Genomic DNA, 17492 nt, shown 5'->3' with positions numbered 1-17492 from the left:
GCCAGCTGGCAGTGCCGGGAGGCCGAAAGACCGCCTAAGGATGCTCAGAAACCTTGAGGAGGGCAGTAGACATCTGAGCAGTAGGGGTGGGGTTTCAGTCTTGTCTGTATCTTAAAGGGCCATAGACGTAGGTCACACAAGACACCAGGCATTGTGCATGCACGGCTCACACCGCTGCCACTACCACCGGCTGCTTGATCCGGGTTCTGTGTTCCTGCTCTGCTCCCCCTGCACCTAAGTTCCGATGAAAAGTCGGGCTGAGTGAATCACTCCTGGGCATCATGACGACCTGCAGAGGCTGCATAAGGCTGTGCCCCGAAAGCCAGGGCAGCCGTCCTCCCTGCTTGGCCCTGAGGCCACAGGCTCTGAAGCAGGCAGGTCCCTGGAGAACATTCTCTGGGTCAAGGATGCCCGAGATTCTGGTAAAATGCTTCCAAGATCACCTGGGGATCTTGTTAAAATGCAGAGTCTGATTCCGAGGGTTTGGGGTGGGGTCAAAATGGTTTCTCACCAGTTCCCACTTGAAGCGGATGCTGCTGGTGTGAGGATCTCGTGTACTTTGCTCAACAGATTCGGAGGCTGGCCAGAGAAGGCGGTGACTTGTCCAGGGTGACAGAGAAAGGTGACCACATGAAGCTAATGGCCCAGGGAGTGTGTGTGCAGCTGGTTTGCAAACCGGTCACCTCCTTAAGCTGACCCCCAGAGAGAGTGCGTCCCGCCTGCTGGCCCCCAAGGTGGCTGCTCCCCCCTACAGGACAATTGGGGGTCTCATTCCAGCTCATGAAGACCAGACATTCAACTCTTTGGCAAATTAGGTGGCAACATTTGTTGGGGTTTTCACTTGGCAGAGCACTTTTCCCTCCAGCTCTGCCTTCACCCTCCCGGCAGCCCTGAGGTGGGACAAGGATGCTCATACAGGCGGCAGTGTATCGGCCCATGTGTGCCCCAGGCACGACGCTGAGCCCTCCACACTCACACCTAATCCTCCCAACAACCCCACACGACAGGGACTGTTATCTTCTTATTATACCTGTGACTCTCAGGCCCAAGGTCACCAGGAGGAAGCAGAGCTGGTACTCACACTCGAGGCCACCTGAGTCTCTCTCTGAAACGTGAGCCATAGTGAAGAATAAGCCCAGAGAAGCCACACCCCTCGTTCAAGGTCACAAGACAGTGACGGAGCTGGAACGCCAACCCAGGAGTGTCTGATGTGACAACACACGTGGACTGATTCCGTAGCCCGAACACCCTAACGATACTGAAAGGAAGAAGCACCCAAAGCCCTCCAGAGCCCGGCCTCCACCTACCTCTCCTGTCATCTCCCGCTGCTCCCCTCCCCCAGGGCCACAAGTGCACCTGCTCAGGGCCGGGCGGGTCGGCCGTGGGAGGCCTGCAGAGTGCTCCGTCTAGAAGTGCGCCGCTTCCTCAGCAACCGTGCCGGCGTGCAGACCTGCTGCCGGGGTCCACACCTTGTATCAAGTGGGTGCCACATCCTTCCTCTAAGGAAGGCCTCTTCCCCCCTCCGTCCAACTGCAGGGACGTCCGTCTTCACTGCCCAGTGCCTGCAAGGGGCCTGGTTTATGCTCAGCCTTTGTTACAAGAATGGACAAAGCTCTGACGGTTCTAGGAAGAGCCTCCTGCTCCAACACCCACAGGCCTGGGCACCGCTCCCTCATTCCTGCTGATGCGGCACTTGGGACGAACCTCCGGAGGGCAGGCTCTGCTTTGTTTGATGACTAAGGAAGCTCCTGGAAGTCAGTGCCCGGGCCATGTGTCTCTAGCCCCACATAGCAGGTGCTCAATAAATGAAACAATGCAAGGTTTATATGAGACGCTCTTGGCATCCTTGAATCTGGCCCAGCCTGCCTTTACTATCTCACTTTTTCTCCATGTTACCATCCCCCACTTATACCTGTGTCTCGGCTGTGCTGCACTACTAGAACTTCCAGAAGATGCACAAAGCAGGTGCCTGCTGCAGAAGCAAACACAGTCCCTCCCGGGCCCCCCTCTCCGGCAGACAGACACCACCAGACACACGGCTTGTAGCACATGGTTCTCTTTATTGTGACGCTCAGTGGAAACATCTGTAAACCAGCTCACTGTAGTGGTGACAGCTGCAACACAGGCTAAGGCACTTTCATTATATAAAAGGGGTGGGGAGGGAGCTCCATTCACTCCTTTGTGACAGCAACTGGGACCTGAATTCGAGCGTTTTAGGCATACGTAGCTTTTATATGTCTTCATGATTTGTTGCGAGTTTCCTTTTAAAAAAAATTGCCGTCTTTGCCATAAGTAAGTCTAAATGCAGCATATACAAAACAGTTAGGAATACAGGTAAATTCAGCAACCAGTGTAGACCAGTGTAGGACAAGCTACTCTCTTCTAAACATGGTTCCGAAGGAAAGGCAGTGATCAAGACTTGGAATTTTGTCATTTATTACAAGAAGGGGGAAAAAAGAAAAGTTTTTTTTTTCCTTTCAAAAACATCTGTGTCGATGGCGGATTTTAAACTGCACTGAGTCAACGGTGCAGATCAACTACCCCCAGCCCCAGTCCTAGAGTAGGTTCCAGATCACACTGGCCCTTTCTGATGCTCTGGCTGTCAGACTTGGGACAAGTTCCTTAACCATTAAATATATTTGGTCCCCAAGAGTGTTGGGAGAAGCCACTGCTGGCCTTTCCAGCTTGGCCCCAAGCCCTGTCTGCTCGGCCCAACTGCCTCGCAGGGTAGGGCAGGCTGCCCTCAGCAAAGGAGGGAAGGGGCCATCATTGCACTTGAGACAGTTTAGAAGCAGGAAGGGGACAGTGGCGCTGCCCACGGGGGTGGGGAGGAATCCCCTCCCTCCCCGCCCCCAGCATTCTGTGCCCTGCACAGAGGTGGGGTTCCTGGGCCTGCTCTTGCCAGACCACCCAGAGCCCACAGGAGTGGGGGGCCGACGGGGCAGAGAGTGTGAGGTCACCGCGTGTGATTGCCAACAGCAAAGAAGAGGGGAAGGGGGGAGCTGGTGGCGGAGGCAGGAGAAGGTGACGACTCTTCTGGGGTGTCGGGCTATCAAAACTCCTTAGTCTGAAGAAAAATAGATTCGTAGAAAATTCTCTCGCCCATCCCCGATGGCCTGCCCTCCTTGCCTCACCATCTTGTGCTTTTTGGCAGGAGAGGGCCGAAGATCCTGCTGGTCACTCTGTTCCCGGGCAGGAGCCCAGGACCCTGACTCTTTGGTATCAGATTCTAGGGGTGGGAGGGGAGCGGTAGGGGCTGCAGCAGAGGAAGCCAAACGCCCTCAACAAGGCCTGGGGGGGCGGGCAGGGACGTGCAGGCCTGAGGTCCCCTGGCCTGGGGGCATGGGGTGGGGGTCACGGTCACAGCAGTCCCAAGAGGATGGAGGGGGTGCTGCAGGGGCTGGGAAGGGGAGGCGGAGTCGTCCATCGGTCGGTCCGTCCGGCTCGGGCAGCAGAGAGGTTACTCGGCAGCTTTGGCCTCAGCCCCGTCGGCTTTGCCATCTACCTCCTCGTCGGAGCCGTCGCCAGTTCCTTTCCGGGCCATCCGGCGGGGCACGACAAACGGCAGGTCCCCACGCCTGGGGGCAGAGGCAGAAGGTCAGCAGGGCCGGCCAGCGTGGCCGCAGTACAGCTCACACGTTTCAAAGCGATCTTTAGAGGGAAACCAGGCACCTCACACCCCATGGGGAAAAGCGATGTGGGGCCTTGGGGGCCACAGCCTCCAGGGAAGACGAGACAAGAAAGCAGGTGATTAAAGTTTCCCGCTTTAACCCAAAACAGCAACAAAAACCGTCAGGAAACCTGGACTGATTCAAAGGGGGAAAGGCACAGGAGTGGATGGAGGCGCCTTCCGCAAAATGCCACCTTTTACCCAAACTTACTACAAAACCGGTGAAACCAAGAGACACAGAATGACTGTTTACACAGTGGACAAAGACGGGCCTCTTCTACCGATCACGCGTAAGAAAATTAATACTAAACACTGACTAGAATGTCCGCATTGTTGTTTTCCTTTAAAAAAAGGATCGCTGTGAAAAGGAGGCAAGAAATGAGAATCTTGGAGAAAAAGTTCCTCTGCCTCAACCAGAAGGGTAACACCCCCTTGAGAAATGCAAGAAGCCCTGTAATTGGTCCAGGCCCGGTGACATGACACCAGGACGCACCAGCGAATGTTTACCAGGCACCGAACACGCGCCAGGGACTGGCCAGCTTGCCTCAAGCCACTTCCCATACAAAAACCTGGCACAGAAATGTTCCCATCCGGTTTAGAGCAGCCACAGGAACAAACTTTTCAGATAGGTTGGGAATAAATGGCCCACAGAGTTGACTGTCCATGCAGAAGGCTGGGCTACAGCCCAGGAGGCGAGAGGAACCAGGAAGGGGCAGGTGGCACTCTGACTGGCACTTTCCCGTCATCAAGCTCCTGGCTCACATCTAGTTGAGAAACGGAACCGAGTTCCTAGGGGCTTGATTTTCTGAATTATGCTCAGAACAAAGCACCTTTGGAAAGGAGAGCGCATCCTGCGGAGGGCCGGGGGAAGGCGGTGGGCGGGCCGGGGAGGCGGTGGGCGGGGCCGGGGAGGCGGTGGGCGGGGCCGGGGAGGCGGTGGGCGGGGCCGGGGAAGTGGTGGGCGGGGCCGGGGAAGTGGTGGGCGGGGCCGGGGAAGCGGTGGGCGGGGCCGGGGAGGCGGTGGGCGGGGCCGGGGGAGGCGGTGGGCGGGCCCGGGCTCACCTGAGCTTGTTCTTGAGGGAGCTGACCTCGCGGTTCATGGCGTCCGCGGTCTCGGTGGCGTCCTCCAGCTCGCGCTGCAGTTTCCGGCGGGAGGCGTTAGCCCGCTGGGCCTCCTCCTCGGCCTCCTCCAGCTGCCGCTTGAGCTGCTTCAGGCGGGTGGACGCCTTGTCCGCCTGCGGAGATGCGGGGCCAGCAGCCCTGGTTAGGAGCCTGGCGCGTGGGGCCCACCCCGCCCCGCCGCTCTGCCCGCGAACACACCTGGTCCTTGTACTGCTCCGAGTTCCTCCGCTCATCATCCACCTGCAGCAGCACGTCCTTCAGCTTCTTCTCGGCCCGACGCACCTGCTTGCAGGCCGCCTGGCGCTCCCTGTGAGGCAGACACAGCGGCTCAGGGGGACAACCCTCCTTCAGAGGGTCTGGCCGGCAGACCACAAGCTGGACTTCCCAGTCCCAGGGCCTCGTGGTATTTCCCCATAGAGAGGCCTTGATGCCAAGAGGACCATCCTTCCTAAACACCTGTATGTGCTTTGTCTCTTGGGGGGCACTGTGATCACCCCATTCCACAGATAAGGAAACTGGGGCTCAGGGAAGGGACACACATCTCAAAGAGCATCTAGGTAGCTAGGAAAAAGGAAAATTGAGATTTGGGGCCCCATGTGACCCCCATTACCTCCAAAGAAGTTTCAGTCTTGCTGAGCCCACAGATGGGCTGTCCAGCTGGGCAGGAACCCCCACCGCTCTGATTCAGAGACAGTCATCAAAACCCCCAACCCCAGAGGTGCGCCGTGGGCGCCTATTCAAACTCCATGAGGCCCCAGCAAAACGGCAAAACGGATGAGAGCCCCGTCAAGATGCAGGAAAACAGCCTCTGGGACTTGGGGACAGAAAGCTGGTTCCTGACGGGACTCAGGGACCCGACAGCAGAGGGGCCCGCGGACGGCTCCAGGTGACGGGCGAGGGGCACCTACTTGGTCTCGTTGTCCAGCTGCTCCTCCAGCTGCGCGATCTTGGCCTCCAAGGCGGCAATGGAGGCCTTGTACTTGGACTTGACGGTGCCCTCCATCTCCTGCAGCTTGACCTTGAGCTCCTTGTTCTGCCGCTCCAGCTGCTGCCGCGCATTCTCGTTCTTCTGGGCGTGGCTCCGCTCGAGGTTCAGGTCGGTGTTGATCTGGTCGATCTGTGGGAAGAAGGGCTGCTGACCTCGAGGAAGGCCAGGGGCCCTGGCTAGGGGTGGAGGTGGGCAGCTGGATCCTGCAGAGCCCACGGTAACACCAGGCCCTGGGGCACCAAGCTCTAGGCCCCCCGGAAAGGGAGCTACCCAATAGCAAGGATCTGGAAACTTCTTAACATCCGAAAGAGAAACCACAGGGAGATGTTATAGGTGCCAGGACATTGTCCCCTAAGTGGTTAGTTTCTGCCCGCTGCTGTTTGTGGGGCCTGCTTCACCGGGGGGAGCTCGGGACCTGCAGCCAGGAGCCACGGGACAGAAGGAATGCCCAGGCAGCCCTGGCCCGCCCACCTGCAGGGTGGCCTTCTTCAGCCGGTCGTTCACCAGCTCCGTGTTGCCCTGCTCCTCCTCCAGCTCCTCCTCCAGCTGGGCAATGCGGGCCTCCAGGCGCCGCTTCTCCTCCAACGCCAGGGCTCTGGGTGAGGGCGGGGAGACGTGAGAAGGGGCCAGTCACAGAGGGCGGGCACTCCCCCCACCTACCTCCTCGCCAGCTGAACTGCCGCGCCATGGCTCACCCTTTGCCGCTGCTGTTGGCAATCTCGTCAGCCAGCTCGTCCCGCTCCTGCTGGGCCTGGCGCTTGGCACGCTCAGCAGCTGCCAGTTCCTGCCACGAGAACCCAGACTGTGACCCACTGGGGCAGCCCACAGCCCCGGAAGCCCACCTCTGCTGTTGCGGTTCCTCTGCAGGGCCATCATCCTGAGCCCCTGGCCGTCTTCTCTCAGACCCCTTCCCAGGCCTGCTCCTCCATGAAGCCCTTTCTCAAGAGCCCCTCTGGCTCACAGGGCTGATTCCCTCCTCTGCGGTCAAAGCTTAGGCACCACATGTTTACAAACCCCCTATGTCTATGTGCTAGGAACCAAGCCAGGTGCTGGGGATGTAGAGATAAATAAGATAAATAAGATAAATAAGAGATAGATAAGGCCTAACAGGGGATGCTGGTCCCTCTGCGTTCCGGGTAGACCAGAAGTCGGAAGGGACAAGAGAGATGTGAGGGATCTGAGAGCCAGGTGGAGGGTGAGGCAGCCTCGACAGAGACGCACATGTGACCGCAGAGGGAGGAATCACTCCAGAGCCAGGCAGGAGAGCACAGCCAGGCAGGCAAGAGTGGACGAAGACATGCCTGGACATCTGGCCCAGCTGGGAGCAGAACTTGCGACCCAGTAAGCTTACGCTGTAGAAGACCGCCTAGAGCCTAGGGCAGGCTTCCACGACGTACCCCCTGTGTGAGGGACAAGGGGTCACTCAGTGCGGGAGCGTCTGGGAGGGACACCCCCTTGCCGGGCCTAATTCGCAGCAGGAGGTGGTGATTACCTCTCTGCATGCAGGGAGCCAGCCTCAAATGGTGACAATTTAATCCCCACACATTTTAGTAGCACCAAGGAGCCTCACCACTTAATGAAACCCTGCAGGGAATTGTTATAAAGCAAGAACCACCCCTAACTTGTTCCTGGAGTCTGGCTAGTTTGTTTCCAGCCCTGCCCGGCTGGCTCAAGGAGGCCAGGGAGAGGCCCCGTGCTGCCACCTGCTGGCCAGAGGGCAGAGGTCCCGAGCGCCCTCCTCGGCCCCGGCCCACCTCCTGTAGCTGAATCATCTCGGCCTCCATGCTCTTCAGCTTCTTCTCGTTCTCCTTGGCCTGCGCCAGGATCTCCTCGCGGGAGGCGCGCGTGTCCTCCAGCTCACGCATGTAGTCCTTCATCTGGGCCTGGGGTTGGGGAGGACAGGCTAGGCACCACCACCCCAGCCACCGCCATGTCTACCCTCCCACCCCCTCACAGGGACACCCGCCAACACAACTTAGCCATCAAAGGGCAAAACAGTAATGAAAGACAGATGTCTCTTCCTCCTTACCACTTTTACACTTTTTTGAGCATTAGGATTTACAAGGCATACTTTCGGCAGCGTTCGTCACTGTGTACATATTAGCCAAGCTTCCTTTTGTTTTTCACCCTCTACAGCTTCCTGTTGACTTGAATCTGGTGCTCTGGCGCCACTCCCAGCGCACACCCACTACCCTGCCAGGTTAGCCCTGACAATATGGCAGGAACACACTCCCTTTGTCATTTTCTGCGATTTAACTCCTGTGACTCTCCTGCAATTTGTTTTAACTCTCAAGATCTTTGTCAAAGACCTTTTTTTTTCTTTTGCAGACAAACCCCACACTGGGGTTCCCCATGTCAAAGGGTACAACTCTTGCTGGGCACAGCCAGATGGCACCAGGCAGAACTGCCACCAGCCATTAGGGCATCTCTGCCCTGTGACCCAACCACAGACATTTAAATTTATTCTCATTGTTGTTGGTCTGCTGGGTATATGCGGCATCTCAGAGCTGTCTTTAATTTGTTATTCTTTAATTATTGCTGAGGGGAAATTTCCCATGTATGTGTCCTGTGTACCAGGCTGTTTCTCTGAACCATCAGCTCAGAACCTTCCATTATTGCCCATTAAGGTGGGATTGGTCCTATCAGACCTCGGTCCTATCTGGTTTATTCTGGAAATCTGCCACTAGTGACTGTCTTCCCTAACTCCATTGCACATCTAGGTTTATACTTATTTCTTTGTTGAACGCATTCAAAGTTACTGCTCTTATTCCAAGTGTGCTTTCAGCCTACTTTTTTCCATTCAACCTCTGGGCCTCTGAGTCTCCATCTGTGAAATGGGGCTAAGGGCACCCAAGGCTTTCCTCGGAGAGGGGAAGACGGCAATTCCCAGCATTTACCGGCCACCCCACTAGCGTCCCAGGCCTGTAGTGTGCCCAGCACTGCCGCCTGCAGCCAGATCCGGTTTGGGCCGGCCTGACCTCACCTGCAGCTTCCGCAGCTGTTTGATGGCTTCGTCTCGGTTCTTGTTGGCAGAGTCGATGTGGGCCTCTAGGTCCTTGAGGTCCATCTCCATCTTCTTCCGAGCGGCCACTGCTATCGAGCGCTGCTTCCTCTCGTCCTCCAGCTCTGCCTCCATCTCCCGCACCTGGGGGAGATGCCAAGAGCTCGGGAGGCAGAACCCAACACAGACTCTGCTCCACGCTAGCCCAGGTGGACTTGGGCCACTCCTGTGGGATCCACAGGGCCTCCAGGGGCTAACAAGGATTACTGACCATAAAAATCCTAAGAGTGAGTCACTGACCCCCAGGACAGAGGACCAGAATGTAGGACCTGGGAGGACTGGTCCAGGAGGCTGCCACAGCCAGGTAGAGGAAGGAGAGAAAGGAAGCCTGCCAGAAACGAGGGTGGTCCCTGCCCGGCCCCGTCCAGAGACGGAGGTGGCCCTGTCCGGGGGCAGCGGGAGGGCCGTCCGCACCTGTCTGACCAGCTGCTTCTTCTTTTCCTCGCTCTGCTCGTCGCGGCCCTGCAGGTCCCGCTCGAACTGGGCCTTCATGGCCTGCAGGTTCACCTCCAGACGCAGCTTGGCATCCTCGGTGGCCTGCAGCTCGTCCTCCAGCTCCTCCAGCTGGGTCTTCATCTCCTCCACCTGCTGCTCCAGGGCCCGCTTGGACTTCTCCAGCTCGTGGACCTGCCACCCGAGGGAATCCGAGTCAGGAGCAGAGGGACGAGAGGTCCCCGAGGTCCCCGCCTCCAGGTCCCCTCCCTCCCGCGCGCCAGCCGGCTCCACACTCACGCTCTTGCCGACGTCGTCCTTGGAGCTCATGAGGTCCTCCATCTCCGTGCGGAACTGCTTGTTGAGCCGCTCCAGCTCTGCCTTCTGCTCCATGGCCTCCTCCAGGGCCCGGGCCAGCGACAGCGCCTTCGTCTCCTTCTCGCGGGCCTCCGCCTCGGCCCGGTCGCGCTCCTCCGCGTACTTGGCGGAGATGGTCTTCTCCTCGGCCAGGAGCTGGGAGAGAGGTGGGCGCCATGAGGCTCGAGCAATGGGCTCTTAGAAAGAGCTCAGGGCCCGCTGGCCTCAGGCAGGCAAAGCATCCGGACCCAAACGCCCTGAGGAACGAGGGTCCCGGGGGCCGGCTCTGACAGGAGGGGGACCAAGAGGAGCTAGCACTAGGCCGCCACTGGGGCACCCGGCAGGTCCCAAGGGGGACAAGCGCCATCCAGCGTGTCCTCATAACCAAATGAGGGCAGAGATCGCCTCTGCTACCACGCTTTAAAGTCTTTAATCTTTATCACTCAATAATAATGACCCTTTACGTCACACAGTACCCCTTCCATGAGAACCCACAGGAAATACTTCACCCTCAGAATCTACAAAAGCTTTGGTTCTCCTGAATGACTGGCTGGCATTTACCTTGAAAAGAATGTGAATCTGGCTGCTTAGAAGCCCAAAGCCCATTTGTGGCCCTCCTCTAAGAAGGTCAGTTTAAATGCCCCTGCCATCCATTCTCTGTGCAGGCCCACTCCCGGCTAGATCTTATTTTCCCACCTTCCCATTGCCTTTGCGCCAATAGCTCATTTATTCCCTGGACCTATTTCTTAAAGGGCCAGATAGTAAATGCTTTAGACTCTACAGGCCATGGTCTCTGGCAATGACGCAACTCTGCTATGATGGCACAGCCAGCCAGAGCCAGCAGCAAACAAAGGAGTGAGGCTGAGTCCTGTACACCTGTATCGACACCAGGCGGGGGGCTGCACTTGGCCAGTTTGCTGACCCCTGATTTATTCTACTTTTCTATCCCATGCCATTGTCTGCATCTCGGTAAGCTGCCTCAGATCTTTTAGAATGAGGAAGAGATATGAACATGTAAATAAAAATTCTAAACAATGATAGAATCGGTTCATTACAGAAGATTTGAAAAATATAAGAAACCAGAAAGGGAGAAAGTCACTCATAAATCTATCATGTGAAGATGCCCTCTCCCGAGCACTTTCTTTCCAGGCTCCTCAACGAGCAGGAAACCGAGAGGGACCTCTGAGCACCTGCCCCCTCGCGGCCTCCTCCCCAGCTAGGTGAGGAGGCGATGCCAGGCCTTGTGATTGAACAGCAGCCTTTGCCTGAGGCCGTGGCGTTTGCAGAAGAGAGGAGATGAGGAGTACCAAGCTGACGCGCATACCTGGTCAAACTTCTTTTGCTTCTTCTCCAGGTTGGAGACGCTTTGCCGCTGGTGGTCCAAGTCCACGAGCAGGTCGTCCAGCTCCTGCTGCAGCCGCGTCTTGGTCTTCTCCAGCTTGTCGTAGGCAGCCACCTTCTCCTCGTAGCGCTGGCCCAGCCCCTCCAGATCCTTCTGGAGCTTCCTCTTGGCTTCCTCTGCAGTCTCCAGGCATCCCACACCGTCCTCCATCTTCTTCTTCATGTCGGTCACCTGGGCAGAAGCAAGGATTAAGGAGACACCCAAGATGGCACCTGTTCAGGTAACACAGCCATGCCTGGGACAGCTGGCAGCTGGCCTGCTACCCCGTGAACGGAGGGCCAGGGAGCCAACCCAGTTAGAGACTTCCCTCCTCCACTGGGGCGAGAGAAATGGAGTTTCTGCAAGGGGCACCTGCCTAGTGCATGGAGCCCAGGGGAAGGTCAGGCAGGTCACCTTGGAAGGCCTCTCGGTTGTGACATATACCAAGCCTCTCGTTTTACAAAGGCTGGGGTCCAGAGTGGGGAGCCTCCTCTATTCACCTCCCCACGCAGCAGGGCTGGTGCCCTGTGGGAAAGTTTGTCTGCTGGAGGCACGAGGACCACAGGCACCCACCCCGCGGCCCCTCCTTGCACCTGGACAGAGAGGAGCCACCACGTGCACAGCTGGCTACACTACCCAGACTGGGGAACATGCTGGGAGCCCACCCCGAGTCGGTGCAGATCTTCTAGCCTGGCACTTCTAAGTCCCAAGACAGGATCTAGAACAGAGCTCCGGATCTATCTTTGGCCGTGGACCCTTTGATAGTCTAGAGAAGACTATGGACTCCTTCTCATAATGTTTTAACATGGATAAGGTAAAATATGGATCACCAAGCAAACCAATAGAGAAAAATACAGTTGTCGGGTATTTTTAAAAACTCTGGGACAGTAGCCCCCGTGCTTCTCTATTAGCACATCACACAGCAGGCTCCTGAAGTGGTGAAGAGCAATGACATTCCCAAAGCCCCACCACAGCTCGGGCATGACGACCAGTGTTCCAGTGAACAAGGCCACAGGCACCACAGCTGCCACGTGGCCCATGTTCATCAAGGAAGAAAATGCTAAATGTCAGCCAGAGATCAGTGACAGAAAGATGTTATGTCTCCTCCAAGTTCACGGATCCCTGGATTCCACCTGGGGGCCCCAGGCTTGAGGCCCGGTCTGAATAAAGAGGGCAGGAGCTCCCCGAGGGAGGGCGCGCAGCTCAGGGCAGGCCTGGGTGGACCCACTAGGCAGGGCTGTGCCTCCAGTGTCCAGGTGGGTGCCCCGCTGGAAGCTCCCCAGCCTGCAGAATCTGACCAGTTTCCCTGAGCCACCTGGGCGGCCTGGGGCGTCTCGTGGGAGAGCCAGCACCGAACCTGGGCGTGGAGAGCGGCGATCTGCTTCTCGAGGTTCCGCTTGGCCTCCTCCTCCTCCTCCAGCTGCTCCTTGAAGGAGTTCTTCTCGTCCTCCATCTGCTTCAGCTTGGTGCTCAGGCTCAGCTTCTGCCGGTTCTCCTCCTGCAGCAGCTCCTACTCCGAGGATGAGAGGGAGGCAGGGGCTCAGGAGGCGCAGCATCAGAGCTGGTCCCTCTGATTCAGGGGACAGCCAGCAAAGACCTGGTGGGGAGCCGGGAGGACCCAGAGACCCCATGGGTACAGGGAAGGACAGGTAATCAGAGGAGCTCTGTGGAGGAAGACCCAGAGGCCTGGCAGCTAATGCCTCATGGGCACAGGGTCCTCCCAGGAAAGGTCCACCTGCAGGGACCCGTCACTGCACTAACCTGCGTGTCCTGCAGCTGGGACTCCAGGGCAGAGAAGTCCTTGGTGAGCTTGATGGACTTGCTGTCAGACTGGGTGAGAAGACCTGTCACGTTGTCCAGCTCAACCTGCACAGGGACAGGAGAGACGAAGGACCATGAGCTCAACCATGGGTGCTCCGGCCCCACCTCGGCTCTTTCAGGCAAAGCTAGCCCTGAGTCACAGGCTGAACCTCAAAGGCCTCACTGAGGAGCCAGTTTGAGGCGAGAGAGAGAAAGAGCGGGATCCCTGGAGATCTAGGCCAGGCCGAGCCGCTGAAGGGACCCCCGCCTGGGCCCAGTCCCTGCGGGGCCTCACCTGCAGCTTGGTGACCTTGTCGGCCAGCTCCGTGCGCACTCGCTCTCCCTCGTTGAACTTCACCTGCAGCTCCTGCAGCTGTGCCTCCACCCTCTTCCGCTTGTGCTCCGAGTCTCCTTTGCCCTGCAGCAGGGCCTTCACCTCGTTGGCCAGCTCCCCCCGCTCGTTCTCCAGGGTCTGCTTGGCCTTCTCAAGGTTGGCTTTCACCTGGTGGGGAGAAAGCACAGACGTGAAAGGGGCATCCGCACCCTGACAGGAGGCTGGTCTCTCCAACAGCATTGGAAGAGCTGGTGGATCCAGATCCACAATCGGCTGCCTCTGCAGCAAAAACGATGCTGGGCAAGTTCAGGGGACGGTGTGTTAGCGAGAGCCCTGCACCGGGAGGCTCGGGCTGACCCGTGCTCACCGCTCAACTGTGTGTGACACTTGGTACCCGTCCTCCACTCTGAGGACCTCAGCTTCCCCACCTCTGAAACAAGCCCCGCCCGGCCTCCCTCACTGGGTAGAGGCAGCGTTCAAGTGAAAGGTATCGTCATTGCTGATGTTACGATTTTAGCGATAATGTTATAGGATGAGGGAAACTGTTATTATTCATAGTTAGACTTCTAGTAAAGTCTCTTTGAAATGTGACGTTCAAACAACTAATGTAAAGTTCTTTCAAGACCATAAAGTGGAGTTTACAGAATAAATGTGACAATCCCATTCTAGTCTGCACCAAGCCGGCCACAGGGTCATGGGCAAGGTCAAGGGTGAGCTGGACCCGGCACAAATGCGAAGGCATGTTTGGTGAAAGCAGCTACAGACAAGGAAAGGCTTCAACCTGTACAGAACCAGGCGGAAGTTGAGCGGGACAGATGGACAAGACATGTTCCTACAAATACTATATAGGTTGCCATGTGGAAGAGCCTTTGACCTCTTGGGCTGCCACCAAGAGTGGCTACGAGCTAGAAGCCACAGGAGGCAGGACTTCTCTCGTTAAGGACTGCCCAGCCATCAGCTGCCTGGCTGAGAAACTAGCTGAGATTAACATCCCCAGGGTTTTCCCACGAAGACTCCAGCTGACTGCTTGTGGGGGTGTCCTAGAAAGGATCCAGCCTTCAGAAAAAGGACCCTAAGGCCCTCTGAAACACAGTCTTAGGGTCGCTCCAATTCCTTGAAGCTTTCTGGTCTGGCAGGTTGTTGAACAGAATAAATGATAATAATTCTTGAACTGAGTCCTTCCTACCAAAGTAGTTTACATGTTCTCAACTCGCTCACATGAGCAAATGAGACACCTAGCATCAGATGGAGACGGACAGACCTTTACAGATGGAGAAACTGAGGCACAGAGGTACCTATCTGCCCAAGTCACACAGCCGCTAAAGGCTGGAGCCTGGACTCTGATGCAGGCAGTCTGGCGCCGGAGCCACTCTGCTCTGCAGGACTGGCCCGGAGGGGCAGCCGGTCTCCAGGAGGGCCCCTCCCCTGAAAGCAGCCTCCACTCGCAGTGGCGGAGCCTCGCGGAGCCAGTCCCCGGGGAAGCCCACGCACCCTCTTTGTCTGCTCCAGCTGCTCCGCCAGCTCCTCCACGGCCTGCGAGTGCTTTTGCCTCATCTCCTGGATCTGGGCCTCATGGGTCTTGGCCTCCTCCTCAAGGGTCTTCTTCAGGATGTTCACTTCCTGTTCACGTTTGGACCTGGAGAGAAATGCCCTCAGAATGGAGGCAGGGGACTCTGGAGCGATGCTGCCCCTGGGGCTCTTCCCTGGCTGCACAGAGATGCCAGCAAGGGCACTGGCCACCTGGCAGCTTTTCTGCCCGTTGGCCTCCCTCCTTGGCCGTCCATCCTACAGCCCAGGTTTGTAGACACACTTTGTAGAGGCTTCTGTACCCTTTCAACCTTAAAACCCACCCTGCCTCACCCAAACTCCAAGCCAGGTTCTGCAACTGGTCTTCCACTTGGTAGAGAGAAGCTGCTGAGAAACCATCAGCTTCCCTGCTCTCTGGTACACGATAAGGCCATTACATGTGTGCAGAGGCCTGGGGTCCACCCCTTCTAGGCCACTGTCTCCCCTTCCATGTGCCCCCACCCCAATCTTTAGTGACTTGGCCAGTCGGTCCCATGGCACACCTGAGCTCCTGCTGGGCAGCCGTGGAATCCAGAGTGTCCTCCAGCTCTGTTTTCAGAGCCTCCAGCTCTTCCCCAAGGTCCCGTTTCTGCTTCTCAGCTTTATTCCTAGAAGCACGCTCAGATTCCAGGTCTTCCTGGAGTTCAGAAATCTGAGATTCCAGCTCCCGAATCTTCTTTAGGGCCATGTTCTTCTGGGAGGCTTCTTCCTCCACTCTACCAAAGAGACCAACAACATCAGAATGAGGCCATTTTCACCTTCAGAGAGCAGAGTTTGCAGAAAAGGCTTTGAAGAGGTGCAGCCAAAGCCACTTCCGGCAGTCATAATCATTGCCCTTAGGAGCTCCTCTCAGCAAAAACAATATCTGTTTGAGGCATCCAGAAGATTTAAGGGTAACACCACTTTGAGAATTGGAAAACCTCATAGAAGAATCATTTCATTTTCCAAATTAAAATTCAGTGCTTTAAAGAAAAAAAAAATTCAAATGTTAAGTTAAAAAAAAAAGGAAATAAAATGCTACAATCCATAATGACTGCAACTAAGTAAAAATACAAATGTGCTATGGACTTTGGGTGATAATGATATGTCAATGAAGGTTCATCAGCTGTAACGTGTGCCACTCTGGTGGGAGATGTTGATCATGAGGGAGGCTGCGCGTGTGGGGACAGAGGATTTATGGGAATTCTCTGCACTGTCAGCTCAATTTTGCTGTGAATCTAAAGCTGCTATAAAAAATAGTCTATTTTTTTAAAAAGAGTGCCTGAAGACATGAAATTAAAAAAGGAAAAGGAAAGGAGGATTGTTGTGGTTGGGTGACAGAGTTGTGGATGTCTTTTTTTGACAAAGGATGAAGAACGCTTAGACTAGGAGAACGCTTAGACTATGCTTTTAGCAAACAGGATATGTTCTGCAGTGAAATGGCTTCTAAGACAACAGCAGAGTGAATGCTCGCAGCTCACTGATGCACCAAGAACCATGGCAGGAAGCCAGCAGGAAGCGCTGGCACTGGCCACCTGGGCAAGGGCTGATGCTCTGACCCTCACCTGGCCAGGGCAGCCTGGAGCTCCTCCTCTTTCTTGGCCAGCTGCATCTTGAGCTCAGCGATCTGAGCCTGGAGCTCGGCAATCTGGTCGTTGAGGTCCGTGGAGTCTCCCTCCAGCTTCCGGCGGGTCTTCTCCAGCTCCTGACGCTGCTTCTCCTCTCTTCGGAGGCGCTCTGAGAAGGAAGGATGGGGAGATGCCAACAGAGCCCTCCGTGGCCACAGACTGTTCTGTCTTTGTTTTTAATTCTTACATAAAATAGCAAATGTTTGTTATAAAACATATGTGAGGTTTACATGATCACAATACACAGACATTCGTACCCAACTCCTGGATGAAGAACATCACTATAAGCAGCCACATTCTGTCTCTCCAACCCCACCCACTGACCTTCCCTGCCAGGGGACCTACTCTCCTAAGGTTTGTGTTTATAATTCCCTGTTTTCCTTCAAGGCTGTACCAAGTCTGTCTCCCTAAAAATGTAATGTTTAGTTTTGCGTCAATCTGAACTTATATAAGGGAACTGTCTTGTATGAATTCTACAGAGACGATACAGCAGCGTCAGGGTCCAGTGTCTGACTTTACAATTCCATGTTGACGTCACTTAGGTGAGCTCCTTAACCTTTCTGTGCCTCATCTGAATAACAAGGATATAAGATAACCTATTCCATTAGTTGTTGTGAGGCTCAAATGAGTCAATATCTGAAAGCGCTTAGAAAGGTGCCTGGCCCATAGTATGTGCTCAGTGAGGGGTAGTGATATTTATTCCTTGACTTGCCTTTGTCCCTCGATATTATGGTCTTGAGATTTAGCAAGTTAAGTGTCATATCCATTTGGACTTTGGTCTAGTATTCCATGATGTGACCATACAACTTATCCATCCATTCTACAGCTGCAGGCACTTGGGTTACGTCCCCTGTGTGCTCTCAAGAACAACGCTGCCATGAGCATTCTTGCCCATGACTCCTAGCGCACATGGGAGAACACTGGGTAAGAGACATGCAGAGCTTCAACCTCACTAGGCAACGCCAGATTGTTCTCCAAAGCCGTCTACCAAGTGTGTGTGTCTTCTGATTGTTCTACATCCTTGTTGACACTTGTTAGTGTCAAAATTTATGTCTGCAAACTCAGGAGATGTGTCACTCCTAGACCTCCTGGACTATCGAGTGTTTCAGACTATCCCAGGTGAGGGAGGGAATCTGTGGGAAGAGAGCCCTCTGTGTCAGGATCTCCCTACCCT

The 17492-nt window shown here is 55.8% G+C and overlaps 1 protein-coding gene across 1 annotated transcript in view; it reads right to left on the bottom strand.

Annotated features, from left to right (window-relative positions):
* Window positions 1–2042: 2042 nt before the first annotated feature.
* MYH9 (myosin heavy chain 9) overlaps window positions 2043–17492 on the bottom strand; it is a 92677-nt gene continuing 77227 nt past the window's right edge. The window contains exons 25-41 of the mRNA XM_004418094.3: window positions 16256–16427; window positions 15215–15427; window positions 14637–14781; window positions 13107–13313; window positions 12773–12877; window positions 12369–12521; window positions 10955–11203; window positions 9574–9786; window positions 9256–9468; window positions 8764–8925; window positions 7535–7663; window positions 6476–6564; window positions 6252–6375; window positions 5701–5909; window positions 4991–5099; window positions 4733–4905; window positions 2043–3578 (exon numbers count right to left, since the gene is read on the bottom strand). Coding sequence (XP_004418151.1) covers window positions 3461–3578; window positions 4733–4905; window positions 4991–5099; window positions 5701–5909; window positions 6252–6375; window positions 6476–6564; window positions 7535–7663; window positions 8764–8925; window positions 9256–9468; window positions 9574–9786; window positions 10955–11203; window positions 12369–12521; window positions 12773–12877; window positions 13107–13313; window positions 14637–14781; window positions 15215–15427; window positions 16256–16427 — 2783 coding nt within the window. The 3' untranslated portion in view covers window positions 2043–3460. The remainder of the gene's footprint in view (window positions 3579–4732; window positions 4906–4990; window positions 5100–5700; window positions 5910–6251; window positions 6376–6475; window positions 6565–7534; window positions 7664–8763; window positions 8926–9255; window positions 9469–9573; window positions 9787–10954; window positions 11204–12368; window positions 12522–12772; window positions 12878–13106; window positions 13314–14636; window positions 14782–15214; window positions 15428–16255; window positions 16428–17492) is intronic.

This window comes from Ceratotherium simum, chromosome 25 (assembly GCF_057802395.1).
Source record: "Ceratotherium simum simum isolate JZ-2026a chromosome 25, ASM5780239v1, whole genome shotgun sequence".
In the NCBI taxonomy this organism is placed as follows: Eukaryota; Metazoa; Chordata; class Mammalia; order Perissodactyla; family Rhinocerotidae; genus Ceratotherium; species Ceratotherium simum.
This window is presented reverse-complemented; position numbering and strand designations above follow the sequence as displayed.